The following is a 15,778-nucleotide window of genomic DNA, read 5'->3' on the forward strand; positions in this document are numbered from 1 at the left end:
CGACAGTTCGCCACCAGCTTCAAGATGTTCTTGGATAACTGGAACATTCAGACAGCCCTTTGGTTAAAAAGGTGAATGCCGCAAAACAGAAGAATCTTGACCCGAGCATGTCGTCTTCCTGAAATCTCAGAAACAAGCTTTTTGTTGTTTTGTCTCCGCAGGGTTTGTTATGAGCGCTGCCCGTACAATCCCACCGCGGCCACATTCCTCCTCTCAGCCATCTGGCACGGACTTTACCCGGGGTATTACCTGACCTTTGTCACGGGCATTGCTGTAACAATGGCTGCACGGGCAGTGAGTATTCTTAACATGAGATGGGCTGTCAAAACAAGATCAAAATTCAGAATGATATCACAAAGGTTTTATCTGATGAATACTTGGAATGCAGATCTTTTGGGAGCTGTTTTGATGGAAAAATACTGTTACATTTGAATAAATTGGATGTTGGTTTTCTCCAATAATAAATGAGAGTCATGCATGGGCCGTAAAAAGACTGTACGCGCTCAGTCAGGGTTATTATTCATCTAGCCGTGCTGCATAAAACTACGATTCCTCTGTCACAGTGTAATGATCAAGGCCTCTCCAACTAAAGAAAAAAGTAGGTCACTTACTTGCAGGAGTCCATCTTAAAATACTACTCTGAATGTAAACTATTTTAGCCCACGGCATTGCCTGCGAGATACACTGTTGGGTACAGAACACTTTTCAAACTCGAATAATAATTTCCAAATCCACAGGTAAAAAAATGACTGCGCTTATTGTACATGAGTTAAGAATATCTTACATTAATCAAAATTTTCTGAATATATACTGTAATCTACTTTCATAACCCATCTAAACAAATATTCCAGTTTCTAGAAATATGAATAAGAGAGCTGTTTGAGGTCAGTAAGTTTAGGGTGATATTGCAATTAAATACTATTACAATTTAAAATGACTCTTTTCTAGTTTAATTTACTGTAAATGGCGATTCATTCCTGTGATGGCAAAGCTGAATTTTCAGCATCATTACAGTCTTCAGAGTCACATGATCATTCAGAAATCATTCTAATATGCTGATTTGCTGCTCAAGAAACATTTCTTATTATCATCAATGTTGAAAACAGTTGTGCTGCTTAATATTTTTGTGCAAGCCATGATATATATTTTGTTCAGGATTCTTTATTAATCAAAAGTTCAAACGAACAGCATTTTTTTGAAATTATTAATGTCTTCTCTGTCACTCTTGATCAATTAAATATATATATATTTTTTTGTTAATTCTGTGTCAAATAAATACCTTATTCAGATCCACCATTTATTTATATCTGAACATGTCAAAATGAAAGGGAATCTCGGTGCTACATAATACAGTCAGTTGTAAAACGTTAAGCAACAAAAGAAACATCTTTGGAGTGAATATTTTTCCTTAATAAACATTAAAAAACAAACAAACCAATAAATCAAGAAAAGAATGTGCATGCCAGTCTATATGGAATATTCTAATTACACATGTACAGAAATATTCCAATATCTTTAATGCTTTTGAACTTTTTTGATTGATAACTTGATGGTTATTTTTAAAATATATGATCATCTATGTTTGAAATGTGTTAAAGGATCATTGTTTTTAGTCCTCCATAATCTTTTGAACATTTTAAAGTTACAATATTTCCTCTTTTTTTTCCTCAGGTAAGACACAATGTGAGGCAACACTTCCTGGGCTCAGACACACTCAAGCTCATCTATGACGTGATCACGTGGTTCAGCACGCAGATCGCCGTTTGTTACACTGTTGTGCCATTTGTACTGCTGGCAGTAGGGCCTTCACTGAAGTTTTATAGGTCAGTAATGCATTTACACCATTATGTGTGCACTCCAGGGCAGGTCATGATGTCTCCAACCCCTGCCGTTAAAGATTCACCTCGTCTGACTGATAAGCGATATGCAACAGGCTCTTCCTGTTTGTTTATGAGTGATAAATCTTTAATAAAGAAGTGAAATGCTTTAGAGAGCAGGTCAGGGAGTCATTGTAAACCCAACTGCACCACTGAGCCACTTATTAGCGGAAGACGTGAAGCTGACGGGTAAAAATGAGAGGCTGATTTTATCTCTCCCCGCCGCAGTCTTGCCTCATTCATTAGACGGCTTTACGGCAGAGTCTGGTGACACTTTATGAGCTAGCGGAAGACCGTGTATTTCACAGCTTCTGCCGAGATAAATGAAATCTATGATGGTCATTTGTTGGAGCAGGGCTGTTAAATGAGTCTGCCTGAAGAACACATAAAGCATTTTCATTAAAGAGCCAGAATTAGGTCAAGAGATTGGTGACTGGCCACTGCAGATCTGATTGAAGGCTGTGGGAGACCCGTTCATCTCAGTGACAACAACACTTGGAAATCCAAGATCCTATTGGAAAGTTATATAGCCGACTGCATAAAGATGGGAGGCCTCGTGTATAAAGCTTAGATTTCATCTTAATTTGTGTACTCGCAAAAGTTTTTGAATTTATAAAACAAATGTTATATAAAGCACACATATTATTATATTACAATATATTATATTAAACCTAATGTTAGAAGATTGCACGACTTTTTTTTGTTTCCTCCTCAAAATAATCATGTAGCTTATAGTTTACAACACATTCTTTATTATTATAATTTATTATTTATTTTGTCATCCAGACTTTATCAGTGCAATAAACTTGTTCTGCAGTAAATTTATTGTAAATATCTATACATTTTTCTTGTTTATCAATAAGAAATAAATAATTTTATTTCATCGATCATTATTTTTGTCTTTTTTTTTTCAAAAATGTACCATTTAAAGAAGTTTAGTTATTTTTGCTGGAAAATTGTAGTTCAAAATAATAATATTCTATTTATTTTAATTAAAATAAATTATATATTATATAACATTTTCAGATTTTTTTATTTATTTTTTATTCATTCAAATCTATGAGTGGTAAATGTCTTACACTTAATTGAAATATTTTTGTAAAACTACCTGTCCTATGTACTAAGCATCAAAAGTATAATCAATAAATGACAAAATCACATAACTAAAATTCCTAACGTGCTTACTGTCATTTCCCCGTTTTCAGCTCATGGTACTGCTGCATTCACCTGATCTGCGTGTTGCTGGCGCTGGTTTTACCTGTGAAGTCCAGACGCAGGAAACAACAGGAAGAGCCGGTCAGCTTTCAGGCCAGCGAACAGAACTGTCTCTCCTCTCCTGACAACAACTGCAACCAGAAGCAGAAAGCCACATGAGGGCAGGACGGGCTGCGTTGTGAGGAACTCTGATATCAACACTGAGAGACACAGAGCGGCCATTTCCTCCCTCAGATCCAAACGACACTGACAGTGACATTAACAAGGCATAAACTCCAGCAACAATACAGAGAAAAGAGACGGTTTCCCCATAGTTGCCCTGTTGGAGTTGGTCTCGTTTTGGTTTTAAATAGGAAATCTTCATAGGATTGTATGAAAATGGGGTGATTGATTCTAGAATATGGTATATAATTGACTTATGTGTCAGTTAATCTGAAGTTGCCTTAAACCCTTCGTGTATTTAGCTCCAGAAGCCTCGTATGGGGATCGTGTTACATAGGAACGGACCAGTCATTGTTGGCTTATAGCTTCACTACATTAGTGCAGGAAGTCTAGCACTGGAACCAGCTTCCACGGTACCTTGAGAGGATTTCTGCCATTGTCAGTTAAACAAAGTAACCTCTGTTCTGTTTTAGTTCTTCTCAAAGGAAATGTGTGCGGTAAAGAAAAAAGTCCAGTCGTGTGTTGCCAAACTTGCAGGCCTTAAGTTCCTATATTTTGCCATTGTTTCATCTTTATTCTTTGTTCTTTCTCTGGTTTTCTAGTAGGTTCATATCTGCTGCTTTCTTTGGGAACAAGGGTCAACCTTAAGGGAGTATCTTCATTTGGAAATTTGTTTTTGTCAGTGATTCTTGTTTATTTTATTTTATTTTTTATTAAGGGCTTTTGGTTGCATTTAAGGGTTGTATCAATGCTGTTTTTTTTTTAATGGGTGGTAGGTTTCCTCAGGGCACACAGGTCTCGTTTTAGACCATGACAAATGACCAGATGTTTCTCTACCATCTATGTTTCTACTGTAACATTACTCAATATCTCAGCATGTTTTTTTTTATGTTACAGACATATATGGTAAGTGCAATAACCTGTATCTTTACAATGGGTGCATGTTAAAGGGTTAGTTCACCCAAAAATGAAAATCATCATCATTTACTCACACTCAAATTGGGAGAGAGAGAGAGAGAGAGAGAAAAAAAAACTGAAAGTCAATTGGGTCCATCAACCTTTTGGTTACCCATACTTTTCAAAATATCTTGATTAAAATTTTCATTTTTGGGTGAACTTTCCCTTTAATACATGCAGTTTCAACTATTCAAAATCTATTTTTTTTTCTCCAATGAATCCGTCTGTACTCTTGGGCCCTAAAGAAACCTGTACATTTTATGATATCATAAGGATATTTCTTGAACTTTGACCCCCTAAAAGGTCTCAGAGAACTTTGCTCATTTGATCCAAGTGTCTGGAAAAATCCGACTTTTTCATATTTCACCCAGAATATACTTTTGGATAATTATGTTGTTGTGTTTATTTCATACCAAAGGTTTTAGCCCTTGGTCAGAGCGACTCTACATGTTAGTTTTTTTTATTTGGTAATGAAGGGCTGAAGGGACTAAAGCGTTTACCAAAGTGAGTGTCACTGTATTCATGTTAACTAAGCCAGTTCAGTTGGAAACAGTCATTCTTGGGCGTGAAGTTGACCAGCCTCCATTTGGAGAAAACGCTCTGAACCAGCCCCCTGTGGTTTCGTAAGCACACTTCTCTAAAGTCTTATCGTATTTAGACTCCAGACATGTAAAACCGTGATGCATTACAGAACCAGTACCAACAAATTTTAGCAACTGCGAATCGGAAGATTAATAAATCTGCAACTCTCCTGGAATGGCTGCTGGTAACAGTTCAATTCACAATTCAATTTATTTGTGCAGCGCTTTTCACAATACATATCCTTTCAAAGCAGGAAAATGCATGACTGTACACAGTTATATACTGTATAATTTGTCTCTTTTTCTTAAATAATTTTCTTATTTGTTTTAACTGCCCCAAGGCAATATGTCCCTCAGTAACCAGCGTACTAACTAGCACCTCAATGCAAAACTTGCTTCAAATGTCCAAAGTGCCAAATCACATGAGGTGCACAAAAAATCACTTTATTTGTACGGGTTTACAACAGGGTGAGAGGTTTGTACAAAAAAAAGAAAAAAGAAAACAGTGATTTATTTGGTCTTAAACTGACATTATTTTTACCTACTGATATTTTGGGAGGAATTATTTTTCACTCTCTCCCTATTTGCACTTTTGGTAGGGAATAAGTCGGGGTTGTGCTAAAGTAGAAAAACTGCCGAAGCAATGCAAGAAACCTCAGTGCTACTCAACGGTTAGAGTATGTGATTAATAGAAGTTAAACGGATGAATTTGCCCAAAATGTTACATTCATTGTAGCAACAAAGGAAAATCAGGATGGTGTTCCAGTGTTATAGGCTTATTTTATGTAAACATGCTCCATCCATAGAATGATGTTAAATGTGTGTTCATTGCTGTTTATGTGTAAACATTGTCCCTTTGTTCAGATATTGTTCATCTAAATACAGATAATCAACATCTTGATTCTGTTAAGGCCCTAGTAATAGTGAGGGCACAGTTATCTGTAAAATGTTGGTTCAGTCATTTTCATACCGTTTGTAACTACTGATTTTGCAAAGAATGACCCAAAGCTGTGTGAAACTGTAAACTACTGTAATGCTTTTTAAAACCGTGCATTTGTTGTCCACCAGTCACCTCAGCTCTGTTGTTTGTCATTGTCTTGTTAGTCTCTAGTGGTCATTCAAAAATGTGTGATTGTGGCCCTTAGTGAACATGCAAACCGAAGCTGAAGTTTTCCAGATAATTGCAGAATTAACTTTTCCATTGTAATTCCTTTACTGACTGGTTACATAACCTGACAGTGTACAGCAAAACTAAGGATGTTAATGAAATGTTGTAAGTTTGTGGAGAGATAAAGGAAAAGTAATACCTAATATGTTAGCTATTTCAATATAAATAAATTTACCAATATACATTATAAAACAATTTTTAGAGAATCGTCCAGAGGGGAAAAAAATCACTATCTCCATTTATTTCTGTAATACTCATTAATTGAGATGTGATACCCAGTATTTGAATTGTTTGATGAAATGAGTGCTCCAAGTTGTACCAAGCAAAACGATTTTTCCTTTAAACAAAGGTCTTGACATGAAAAAATAATTCCAGTACCATGATGACAAACACAAAACAAATAAAACATATTTTCCTTCTTGGTATTCATCTCAGTGTTTTTGGTTTTCTTATAGGTGATTGGTTTACCACAGTAATATGACATTGAATGCATATTTTAAAAAGAATCATACCATGGATGGATGGATGGAAGGAAGATGGATGGATGGAAGGATGGGTTTTTTATCGATCTGTCTTGTCTGGCTGTCTGTCTGACTATATATCTGTCTGTCTGTAAATCCTATCTATCTATCTATCTATCTATCTATCTATCTATCTATCTATCTATCTATCTATCTATCTATCTATCTATCTATCTATCTATCTATCTATCTATCGTCAAATTAGAAACAGACAAATAAATATGGGCGTCTCTTGTGTCCTGCGGTCAGTGGGCGTGTTTTGTGCACAGTGGGCGTGGACATGTCTAGTTAATTTTAATTTCATCTACACCCCCGTGTTGCCACAAAATGGCTGTGGTGAAACGCAAGATTATGGAAAACAACAGAGTTATGTGAATTATATCGAATTTAATTGGACCTTCTTGCAGGGAGATGTAAGATAATTTACGGTTTGGACTTCTGAAACAAACAGATGTGTTTTTTTTTTTTTTTTTTTTTTTTTTAAACGTGAGCTCTTGTCAACTATTTTGTTATTTTCACGTGAGTCAAAGTAAGTTTATATTCTTTTTAAATGCGACGAAGTAGCTTTGTAACATTGTTACAAGAGAGAACAGTGGCTGTACACAGTTGAGCTACAGCTGTCAGGACACGTGCTCTTCACTCCAGTTTTGGTTGCAGTGTGTAGCCTATATAATGTTTGTTTGTGAGCACTTGTGCATGAATAGTCGTCATTTTAATTTCCAGTGCTGCTGTCAGTTTCAGAAAAGTATGGTATGATACTCATTACACCTTTAAGACAGTGGGCAAACCCGTTTGAGCTGCTTCAAAAGTTGTTTTTCACGGTGCTCGTGTAAACTTGTTTACCACTGTGCCGTTGTGCCACACTATGGAAACGGAGCCAGTGATTCCCAAACCAGGAGTGAGTAACTGAACCCCCAGGGAATTCCAGGGGTGTTTTTTTCTTTGTTAAACAATGAACATATGTGTATGTATATAAAACAAACATAATTCTATTATTTTGCTTTCTCTCTTTAAAATCAATTGGGGAAAATAAGTAATCAATTTAAATGTTGAATTCTAATGAATATTTATTGTTTCAAAATCAGTTTTGAATAAGGTATTTAAACAACAAAAAGAATCATTCATATTGCAAAATAAAACTGTAAAAAAGGTTACTCATATTATAGGCCAGTCTAAAAATGCTACAGTTAATTTCATATGGTCACCCAGCATCTTTGTCTCTCTCTAATGGGTTGTTGACTTTATGGTTAGAGATCATGTCTATTATAAGAACTCAGTTTATATATTTAGAGATTGCCATGGTGCTGATTACTTCCCTCTGATGTGAAATCCATATGTGCTCCCAGTCCATTGACTTTTAACAAACATTTATACATGACTAGTTTTATATATATATATATATATATATATATATATATATATATATATATATATATATATATAACTAGTTATGTATAAATGTTTGTTAAAAGTCAATGGACTGGGAGCACATATGGATTTTATAGTTTATAGTTTATATATTTAGAGATTGCCATGGTGCTGATTACTTCCCTCTGATGTGAAATCCATATGTGCTCCCAGTCCATTGACTTTTAACAAACATTTATACATAACTAGTTATATATATATATATATATATATATATATATATATATATATATATATATATATATATATATAAACTAGTTATGTATAAATGTTTGTTAAAAGTCAATGGACTGGGAGCACATATGGATTTCACATCAGAGGGAAGTAATCAGCACCATGGCAATCTCTAAATATATAAACTTACTCTCTAAATATAAAAATTACTATTTCTTTCATAAATCCTGTATGCTAACACCCACCCTTGAGCAAAGGCGTGTCTCATTAATATTAATTACATGTGAGCTGGACCCTTCAGGAGGCTTACTCATAACATCAGACTTCATTAATATTCATGAGTCAAGCTTGACTAGTAGGATTCACTGCACGTGTGTGCATTGGGCGTCTCTCCAAAGAGAGGTGGGGCATCACACTTCCTCATGCATTATTCATGAGTGCCTGGAGTGACAGGCAGAGCCCTGGACGGCTTGTTAGTACACTACACAGTCTGAGTGACAGCGTGAGTGGAGTATCAACAGCACAAGGATAGACAGGCTTTTAAACTCCTCTCACAGGGACTTTGGCTCAAGGTGAGTTTGCATATTCTGTGAAGTGTGAAGAATAAAGTTGAATGAAAGCATAGTATTTGGGTTATCTTTTAGGAATGGGTTATCTTCACTCGTCTTTGTGGGCTGGGGAGAGGGGGTGAACATTGCCCTGTCAATATTTGGCTGAGGGGCTCTCCGTGATTGGCTCTCTTCATTGTGTGATGTCTCAGGAGGACAGCTGGGATGCTTTCAAGGGTGTGTCAGCAGTTCAGAGATGAACAAAGGCTGATGGAAAATGATTCTTTGCAATACCGTATCTCACCTTTTGAAATTTAAGTTTGTCGATAGGACTTGTATCTTCTGTAACTAAGTGGATTTTTGGCACTGAGGCCCCGCTGGGTGTTTTTAACCTATTATGATGCCTGGCATGTTGTCAGCTGGAAGTGGCTTATGGTGTCCGGCTTTCATCTTTGATGGGTTGTACCGGGGCTGCTGAGTTGGCAAAATGACCCTGGAAAAAAGTACACGCTTTTGGCCTCATTTACTTTGTTTGTAAGCTTTATTATAGTGATTCATGCTCATGTTATAGTAAAACTTAACATTTAGATCTGTTTAAATTACTGCCTCTGAAAGTGTTTGGACAAAACGTTTAAAATATATGAATGGCTTTGCTATATATAGCAACATCAAACTTAGTCATTTAAGATTTAGGAGACAAACATTTTTGTTTGGTTTAAAAAAAAAAAAGGATTTGAAATTAATACAAAGTGTATGGATGCTGCTTTGTTGTGTGTGTGTGTGAAGCTGATGTCATACATTGTCTAAAAAGGTTTTTTTGACACCATTTGAATGTAAATAATTGCAAAATACATACAGTTTTAAGTGTGACTTAGATGTCCAAAAAGAGTAAGAAAGTGTAAGGTGCTCTCCTACCATACATTTTTCTTCTCGACCATAAATATCACTAAATCTCAATGCATTTATTGAATGGTTATGCTTTTATAATTGTTCTGGTTACTTTAAAAATGTTTCTTTTTATTTGCTTATCAATATTAAATAATTAAATCATCAATAATATGTTTTGAGGTTAAATTGAAATGAAATATATTTATTTGTTGATTTGTTAATGAAGGATTTTGTGTATACCATCCTTAATTTAGATTTTTATGATAAAATGTTTTGATTGTATTGTGAAAAGTTAGATTATATGGGTAAGACGACTCCCTGAAAATTGGTTTGTGCAAGTGTTTTTATTTTATGTAATAATCATTCAAATTCAGTTAATTATATGCTAATTAAAAATAATAATAATGTTTTATCATTATTTAGAGTTATGTTGTGTAATTCAGGTGCATCTCTTTGACTCAATTTCAGTTATTCAAGTAAATTGTCAAAATGCATGAATATGAGAATAAATATTGGAAAACAGAGAATATTTGATTTATCATTTTACATTAATGGCATCGTCCCCCATCTTACCCTACTTTTTGAATCCACTGTTTAAACTAGCTCGCATAATTTCATATGTTACTTTTTTTTTTCCTCCTTCCACACAGTGAAGATTGATGAGTGATATAGAGCACAAATTCTTCCACAGAAGTGTGCTTGTTGTGTTTTAATGAATGGACTTGGAATACAGTGTGCATTTCTGAGGCCAAAGTTAAGCCTTGTTAATATCCTCAAACTTTGTTTCTTTTCCTTCTAAGGACCATTAAGAGGCTTGAACTACTTCCTTCATTCTTCAGAATAACAACTTCGTATAAGCTTTAGGAAAAGGTTTTGTGTGTGTAGGCAGTAGTGCGCTGATAATAAGCCCAAAGAATATTGGTATAGTAGTCCCTGTTTATTGCTCAGACAGCATTAGAGGCTTTTTAACTTCGCATCATTCGGGCTTTATCCTAATCGATATTGATAAGATAGTCGCCTACTGTCTGTTCAGTTGACATGCGGTTCATCATTAACTCGAATGGTTTGTGCAATCCAGCAAGACTGGGCTTGTTACTGTGTGTCTTCTTGTTGTTCCACATTTGCTCTGCTTCAGGAGGAGAAGCCTGTCTTTTATAATGGCTGAACAGAGGAGATTTTCCTTTAATGATGTATCTCTCCTGCTCTTTTCCACGTTCTCCAGTGGAGCTCCCAGTACAGCCATGGATGCGAGCACCTCTCTGAAGATGAGTTCCCTGACCATTCAGAGTCTGTTCAGTTACGTGGAAGAGGAGAACCTTTCGGCCATCAAAGCTTATCTGGACAAGTACAGAGAGGTGGACACCAGAAGTGAAGTGAGTGTACAGGAACCCTTGAATATCACTTCTTACTTTTTGTAACTTACCTTGGTGTTCGTTAAATATACATGAAAATATATTTGTTTGAATTTGTTTTCGCCATAGTGCTGAACTCACATGAGACAGTTTAAAGCTTTGGAATCATTACTTTACCACTCACGTATTTGCTCATTCACCATATATAATGTTGTAAATGGCCCATATGAAAGGTTTTTCCTGATTTTGAGGGAAAATTGTAACTGATTTCATACTTTCTGATTTTAAAAGTGATGTAAATACACACACACACACACACACACACACACACACACACACACACACACACACACACACACACACACACACACACTTATATATATAAAATATATACACATATATATATATAAAATTTTAGATAGTCTTAGAGGCTTTTTCATCTGAAGTCTTCATATACATATATATATATATATATATGAAGACTTCAGATGAAAAAGCCTCTAAGACCATCTAAAGTTTTTGTTTAATATTAACACTTTTATCAGGCTCCTATGTATAGGTTTCTACCTAAGTACCGGCATTTCTGAATGGGCTGAGGCTGGGATTTAGTGATTTTGAAGTGAAAGTATTTCATGAACGTTCACTATGTGCGGAGAGCATTCACTCAATATTATTATCTCATTTTTGACAGAGGTGGCTTTTAGAAGCTTTTGCATTGGAGGTCTTAACACACACACACACATATAATGATTTGCTGTATTGATTTGAAGCGCTAAAAATTAAGTTATGAAAAATAATAATTGTATTTTACAGCACAACGTACAGACCACATAAGGATACTTTTTTGTTGTTTAGACTACAAGCAATCTACCTGAATAAAATGTGAAACTGAAAACTTGGGAAAACTTTGAACTCTGCACAGACAGTTCTGTTTAATGGGTTCTGTCACACCAGTATCATGCTATGTGTAATGTTTAAATGTTATGGTTAAACTGTGGAAACAGTGTATTTACTGTAAACATGTTTCTTGTTCATTTCTGCACAATGAGGAATGAATTGAAACTATTGTCCTTGATAACTGACACAATGCCAAACATGTGGTGCATAAACATTAGGATGAAACTTACTCTGAATATTTCTTTTAAATTTGCTTGTCCATTACTGATATGTTCTAAGTCGTTGTCTTCTGCTGTAGAACGGCCAGACTGCTCTCATGGTGGCGTCAGAGCAGGGCAGTCTAGAGATCGTGCAGGAGCTCATCCGGAGGGGAGCAAACGTAAATTTGGATGATATTGTGAGTAGTTCTTCACATTTGAACACAAAACACACACAGCAGAGAGATACGACAACATGAGATATAATTTAGGCAAAACATAAACTTGCACTTGTTTTTGGAACAGAATGGCATGACTTCATCAAGTAAAGATTGTCTGTCACACCTGACTGCACTCTTTTGCAAGAGAGTCAATGAGTCAGTAGTTACGTTTCCATACAAAGTTGCGAATTTAATTTATGCACAAAAGTTGAATATCGCATAAAACATTTGCAAACAAACCAGCGTTTCCATCCCATGTGTTCAAGAAAATGAAATGGGCACTTCCTGGGAAATTGGAACAAAAATATATGTAATAAAAATCAGGGAAGCCACTGTGGCTCTTTTATCTGACATCATCATAAATGACTTGTGCATCAGAGCAATCAGACAAAAACCAATAAATGCTGTCATGTTATCTTGCCTGACGTTTGTGAAGGCAATCATGGGAGACCGTTGTGGGAGGTCATCTAAATCCAAATCCAAACCAAATCATTTCATTCATTTCATTCAAACCAAATCATTCAGCTAAAGTCTGATCATTTTGATCAGACTTTAGCTCAGGTATATCAGAATAACTTCACTTAAGGACATATTTAATGAGATTATGCCTGAAAAGGTTTTGGAATTTTTATCATGTGTTAATTTAAAAAATCTCATATAATATGACTTGCTGTGTTTAATTGTTTTGTTTTTTATTGTATTTATATGATATTTTTGTAATTGTATTTTTGCCATGAAAATAGCTTTGAGTGCTGACATGGCATTAAATAAAATAATCTGAATCTGAATCTATCAGAATAACTAAAAAAAAACATTTGAGATGCTGTGCATACAGTTATCCAATCACATCCACTGTTGAGACGGTCACGAAAAGTTATTTTTTTTTATTATTATATATTTTTTCTTTAAATGTTTCCAGGTTATCGCATTTCGTCTTATTGTATAAAAAAATGTATCTGACTCAATTGAGTGCATACATTTTTTTTTTATGCTCAATTTTAGAATTCATGCACATCTTAGCATATCCATCCAGCTTTTTATTTTTTTTTAAAATACGATATCCCAAAATTCACACAAACATATGTGGATGGAAACATGGCTAATGTCTGAGTGGCTACAGTTCTTTAACCAGATGTATGATTTCATAGGTGTGGGTGGGCCGTAGAATCTAAATAATTGGTACCCTGCACTGTCATTTTGAAAATGACTAGATGACGACGTTTACAGGCACAAACACTTTGAGCTTCTCACACCAGCATATACACAGTATAGTATATAACCTTTCTGGTGACAGGCGAAGAATCTTTACTATGACCACCTGGTATGACCAGCTGGTATGATCTGAAACTCTACAGACATCTTCTAAACTCAGGATCTTTAGATGTCCATGTAATTAAATAAGCAGTTTTTTCCACTTGTCTTAGGATTGCTGGACCGCACTGATTTCAGCTGCTAAAGAGGGACACACTGGAGTGGTGAAGGAACTCCTGGAGAACAATGCCAACGTGGAGCATCGAGACATGGTAAGACACAGAATAAAGACATGGGATGCCTTAAAGAAGGTAATTATACTTAAATCAACAGTTGCTCTTATCATTGTGAATGATGTCTATCTTCAACTCCTTGAAAATTGTTTTAGTGTTTTTGTTTGTTTTTTTTGTTTAGTTTTGCTGTATATTTTTGTCAAAATTAAGGTTGTCAATAGCCTGGCTAACGTCAGACCAAGTCTCATTTGAGACTTGGTCTGGGAACCACGTGTTCATTTTCTCGTATTTGAGGCGTGGTTTACGAATGCCCAGAGCCGTTTATTGGGCGCTATGAATGTCTATCAAATGCGCCTGTATGTAGCTCATAGCCAATCGATTCAATTATACCAGATGACGTATGTAGAGTGACAGAAATTCGATGAGGAAAAAGACGATGGGTCAAAGATTTATTTGTACACGATGGCGTTTAGCGAATATTACCGTTTGTGCAAGATAAACATGAGGGTAGAAGGTAACGTCGAGTCTGATGCCATGTTGGATCCATAGATATAAACAAACTGCTTCGGTGTCGTCATCGTCTTGCTGCTCCCTCCCCGTTCTGTGATTGGTTCCCTTTTTCAGGGGAAAATTTGGTCCATGGTGTCCAGACTGCCTAGCAGCGTGAATAAAATCGCGCTGCGAGCAAGGCATTATGGGGAAACCCAGGCTAGGTTGTCAATCAATTTTAAATAAATTAATTGTATTATATTCGGTAGCACATTACAATAAGATTTCCTTTGTTAACGTTAGCTGCATTAGGTAACAAGAACTACAGTAACTAACTCGGTTAGTGTTCATTTTTACATTTACTTATACATTTTAAAATCAAAAGTTCTATTTGCTAACATTAGGTAATGCTCTGAGCTAGTGTGACTAAACGATGAGCAATTGTATTTTTATAAACTAATCAATCAATAATTTATTTCTAAAGCACATTTAAAAACAACACGAGTTGACCAAAGTGCTTTACAGACTCAACATCTCAACAGCATTACACAACCATCAAACGACACAACTAACATTAATAAAGCTTAATAAGTGCTGTAATAATATATTGCTCATAATTAGTTTGCTAACTAATGCATTAACTAATGTTAGCAAATAAGACCTTACTGTAAAGCAGGGAACGGCAACTGGCGGCCCGCGGGCCAAAACTGGCCCGTCAGCAATATTTTCTGGCCCGCCGGATTATTTTGGCAGTCCTAAATGCTGTACAAAACTCTTCCACTACTTGAGAAAAGCCGTAGTCGCGCGGCGATTTCACCGCCGCATACTGTGTGAAACGCCCATAGGGAATCATGCGGTGCAGGATTACATTTTAAAGTATAACTGTGCGTTCACAACGGACGCGAATAGCGCGTCAAATTCGCGCCTGCCGCGTCTAGTTATACGCTTGACCACTTTGTGTCCATTCGCGCGTCAAAAGACGGTAGCGGTCAGAACTCTGGTGTACTTTGGACGGAGCGTGCGGTCTGACTGACAATAGCCAACTCCCGACATCTTTTGACAGCGTATCCGCACTTAATTCTGACCGCCTGTACACCTATCTCTGAGGAGCTGTTTGGTACTGAAACCATTGTCAGTCAACAACATTCTTTTTTTGCAAGGATGTTTGAAATAGTTCGACAGAAAATAGCCTACTTCATTTCGTCAGTAGGGCAATATGTTTTTCGTTTATGTTGCTTAGAAACTTGAGTGATAGGCTTTGTCCTATTTAATTCATGTTATTTATATTTCATATTTTTTTTCTGTGACTTTTTTTTTCTCTGCTGACAGTACAATGTTAAAATAGCCTAATATTTATACTGACACGAACACAATTTTTGTATAGCATTTATAATTATTATAGGCTACTCCAATCTCCTTCTTTCCATTAGAGACATTTGAATGTGAGATTATGGAAACGAGATCTAAATTTTGTGGACCCGTCAGGTCGGGAAATAAAGCGGGTGAACACCGAGTGTATTTTAAGCGGTTGCTGAATAGAACCTTGTGGGAGCGGGACGAAAAAAAAACAGTCCCACGCAGACCTCCTTAAACCTTAGGTGTGTATGTGTGTGTCCCCG

The 15,778-nt window shown here is 35.9% G+C and overlaps 2 protein-coding genes across 11 annotated transcripts in view; both read left to right on the forward strand.

Moving 5' to 3' along the window:
• The window catches only part of mboat2a (membrane bound O-acyltransferase domain containing 2a), a 58,034-nt gene extending 51,653 nt beyond the window's left edge, over positions 1 to 6,381 (forward strand). For both annotated transcript variants that reach the window (XM_081394528.1, XM_081394529.1), the window contains 4 exons: positions 7 to 71; positions 162 to 294; positions 1,672 to 1,823; positions 3,083 to 6,381. In XM_081394528.1, coding sequence (XP_081250654.1) covers positions 7 to 71; positions 162 to 294; positions 1,672 to 1,823; positions 3,083 to 3,251 — 519 coding nt within the window. In that variant the 3' untranslated portion in view covers positions 3,252 to 6,381. The remainder of the gene's footprint in view (positions 1 to 6; positions 72 to 161; positions 295 to 1,671; positions 1,824 to 3,082) is intronic.
• Positions 6,382 to 6,799: 418 nt separating this feature from the next.
• kidins220a (kinase D-interacting substrate 220a) overlaps positions 6,800 to 15,778 on the forward strand; it is a gene marked incomplete at its 5' end in the record, with an annotated part of 57,183 nt that continues 48,204 nt past the window's right edge. For 4 of the 9 annotated variants that reach the window (XM_081393783.1, XM_081393788.1, XM_081393789.1 and 1 more), the window contains 4 exons: positions 6,809 to 7,000; positions 10,742 to 10,892; positions 12,067 to 12,165; positions 13,611 to 13,709. In XM_081393783.1, coding sequence (XP_081249909.1) covers positions 10,761 to 10,892; positions 12,067 to 12,165; positions 13,611 to 13,709 — 330 coding nt within the window. Of the gene's footprint in view, positions 7,380 to 8,574; positions 8,656 to 10,676; positions 10,893 to 12,066; positions 12,166 to 13,610; positions 13,710 to 15,778 lie in introns of those variants that run through there. The other 5 variants (XM_081393786.1, XM_081393784.1, XM_081393785.1 and 2 more) reach the window with 5 other exon arrangements.

The sequence above is a fragment of the Scardinius erythrophthalmus genome, assembly GCF_964197995.2.
Source record: "Scardinius erythrophthalmus genome assembly, chromosome: 19".
Taxonomy (NCBI): Eukaryota; Metazoa; Chordata; class Actinopteri; order Cypriniformes; family Leuciscidae; genus Scardinius; species Scardinius erythrophthalmus.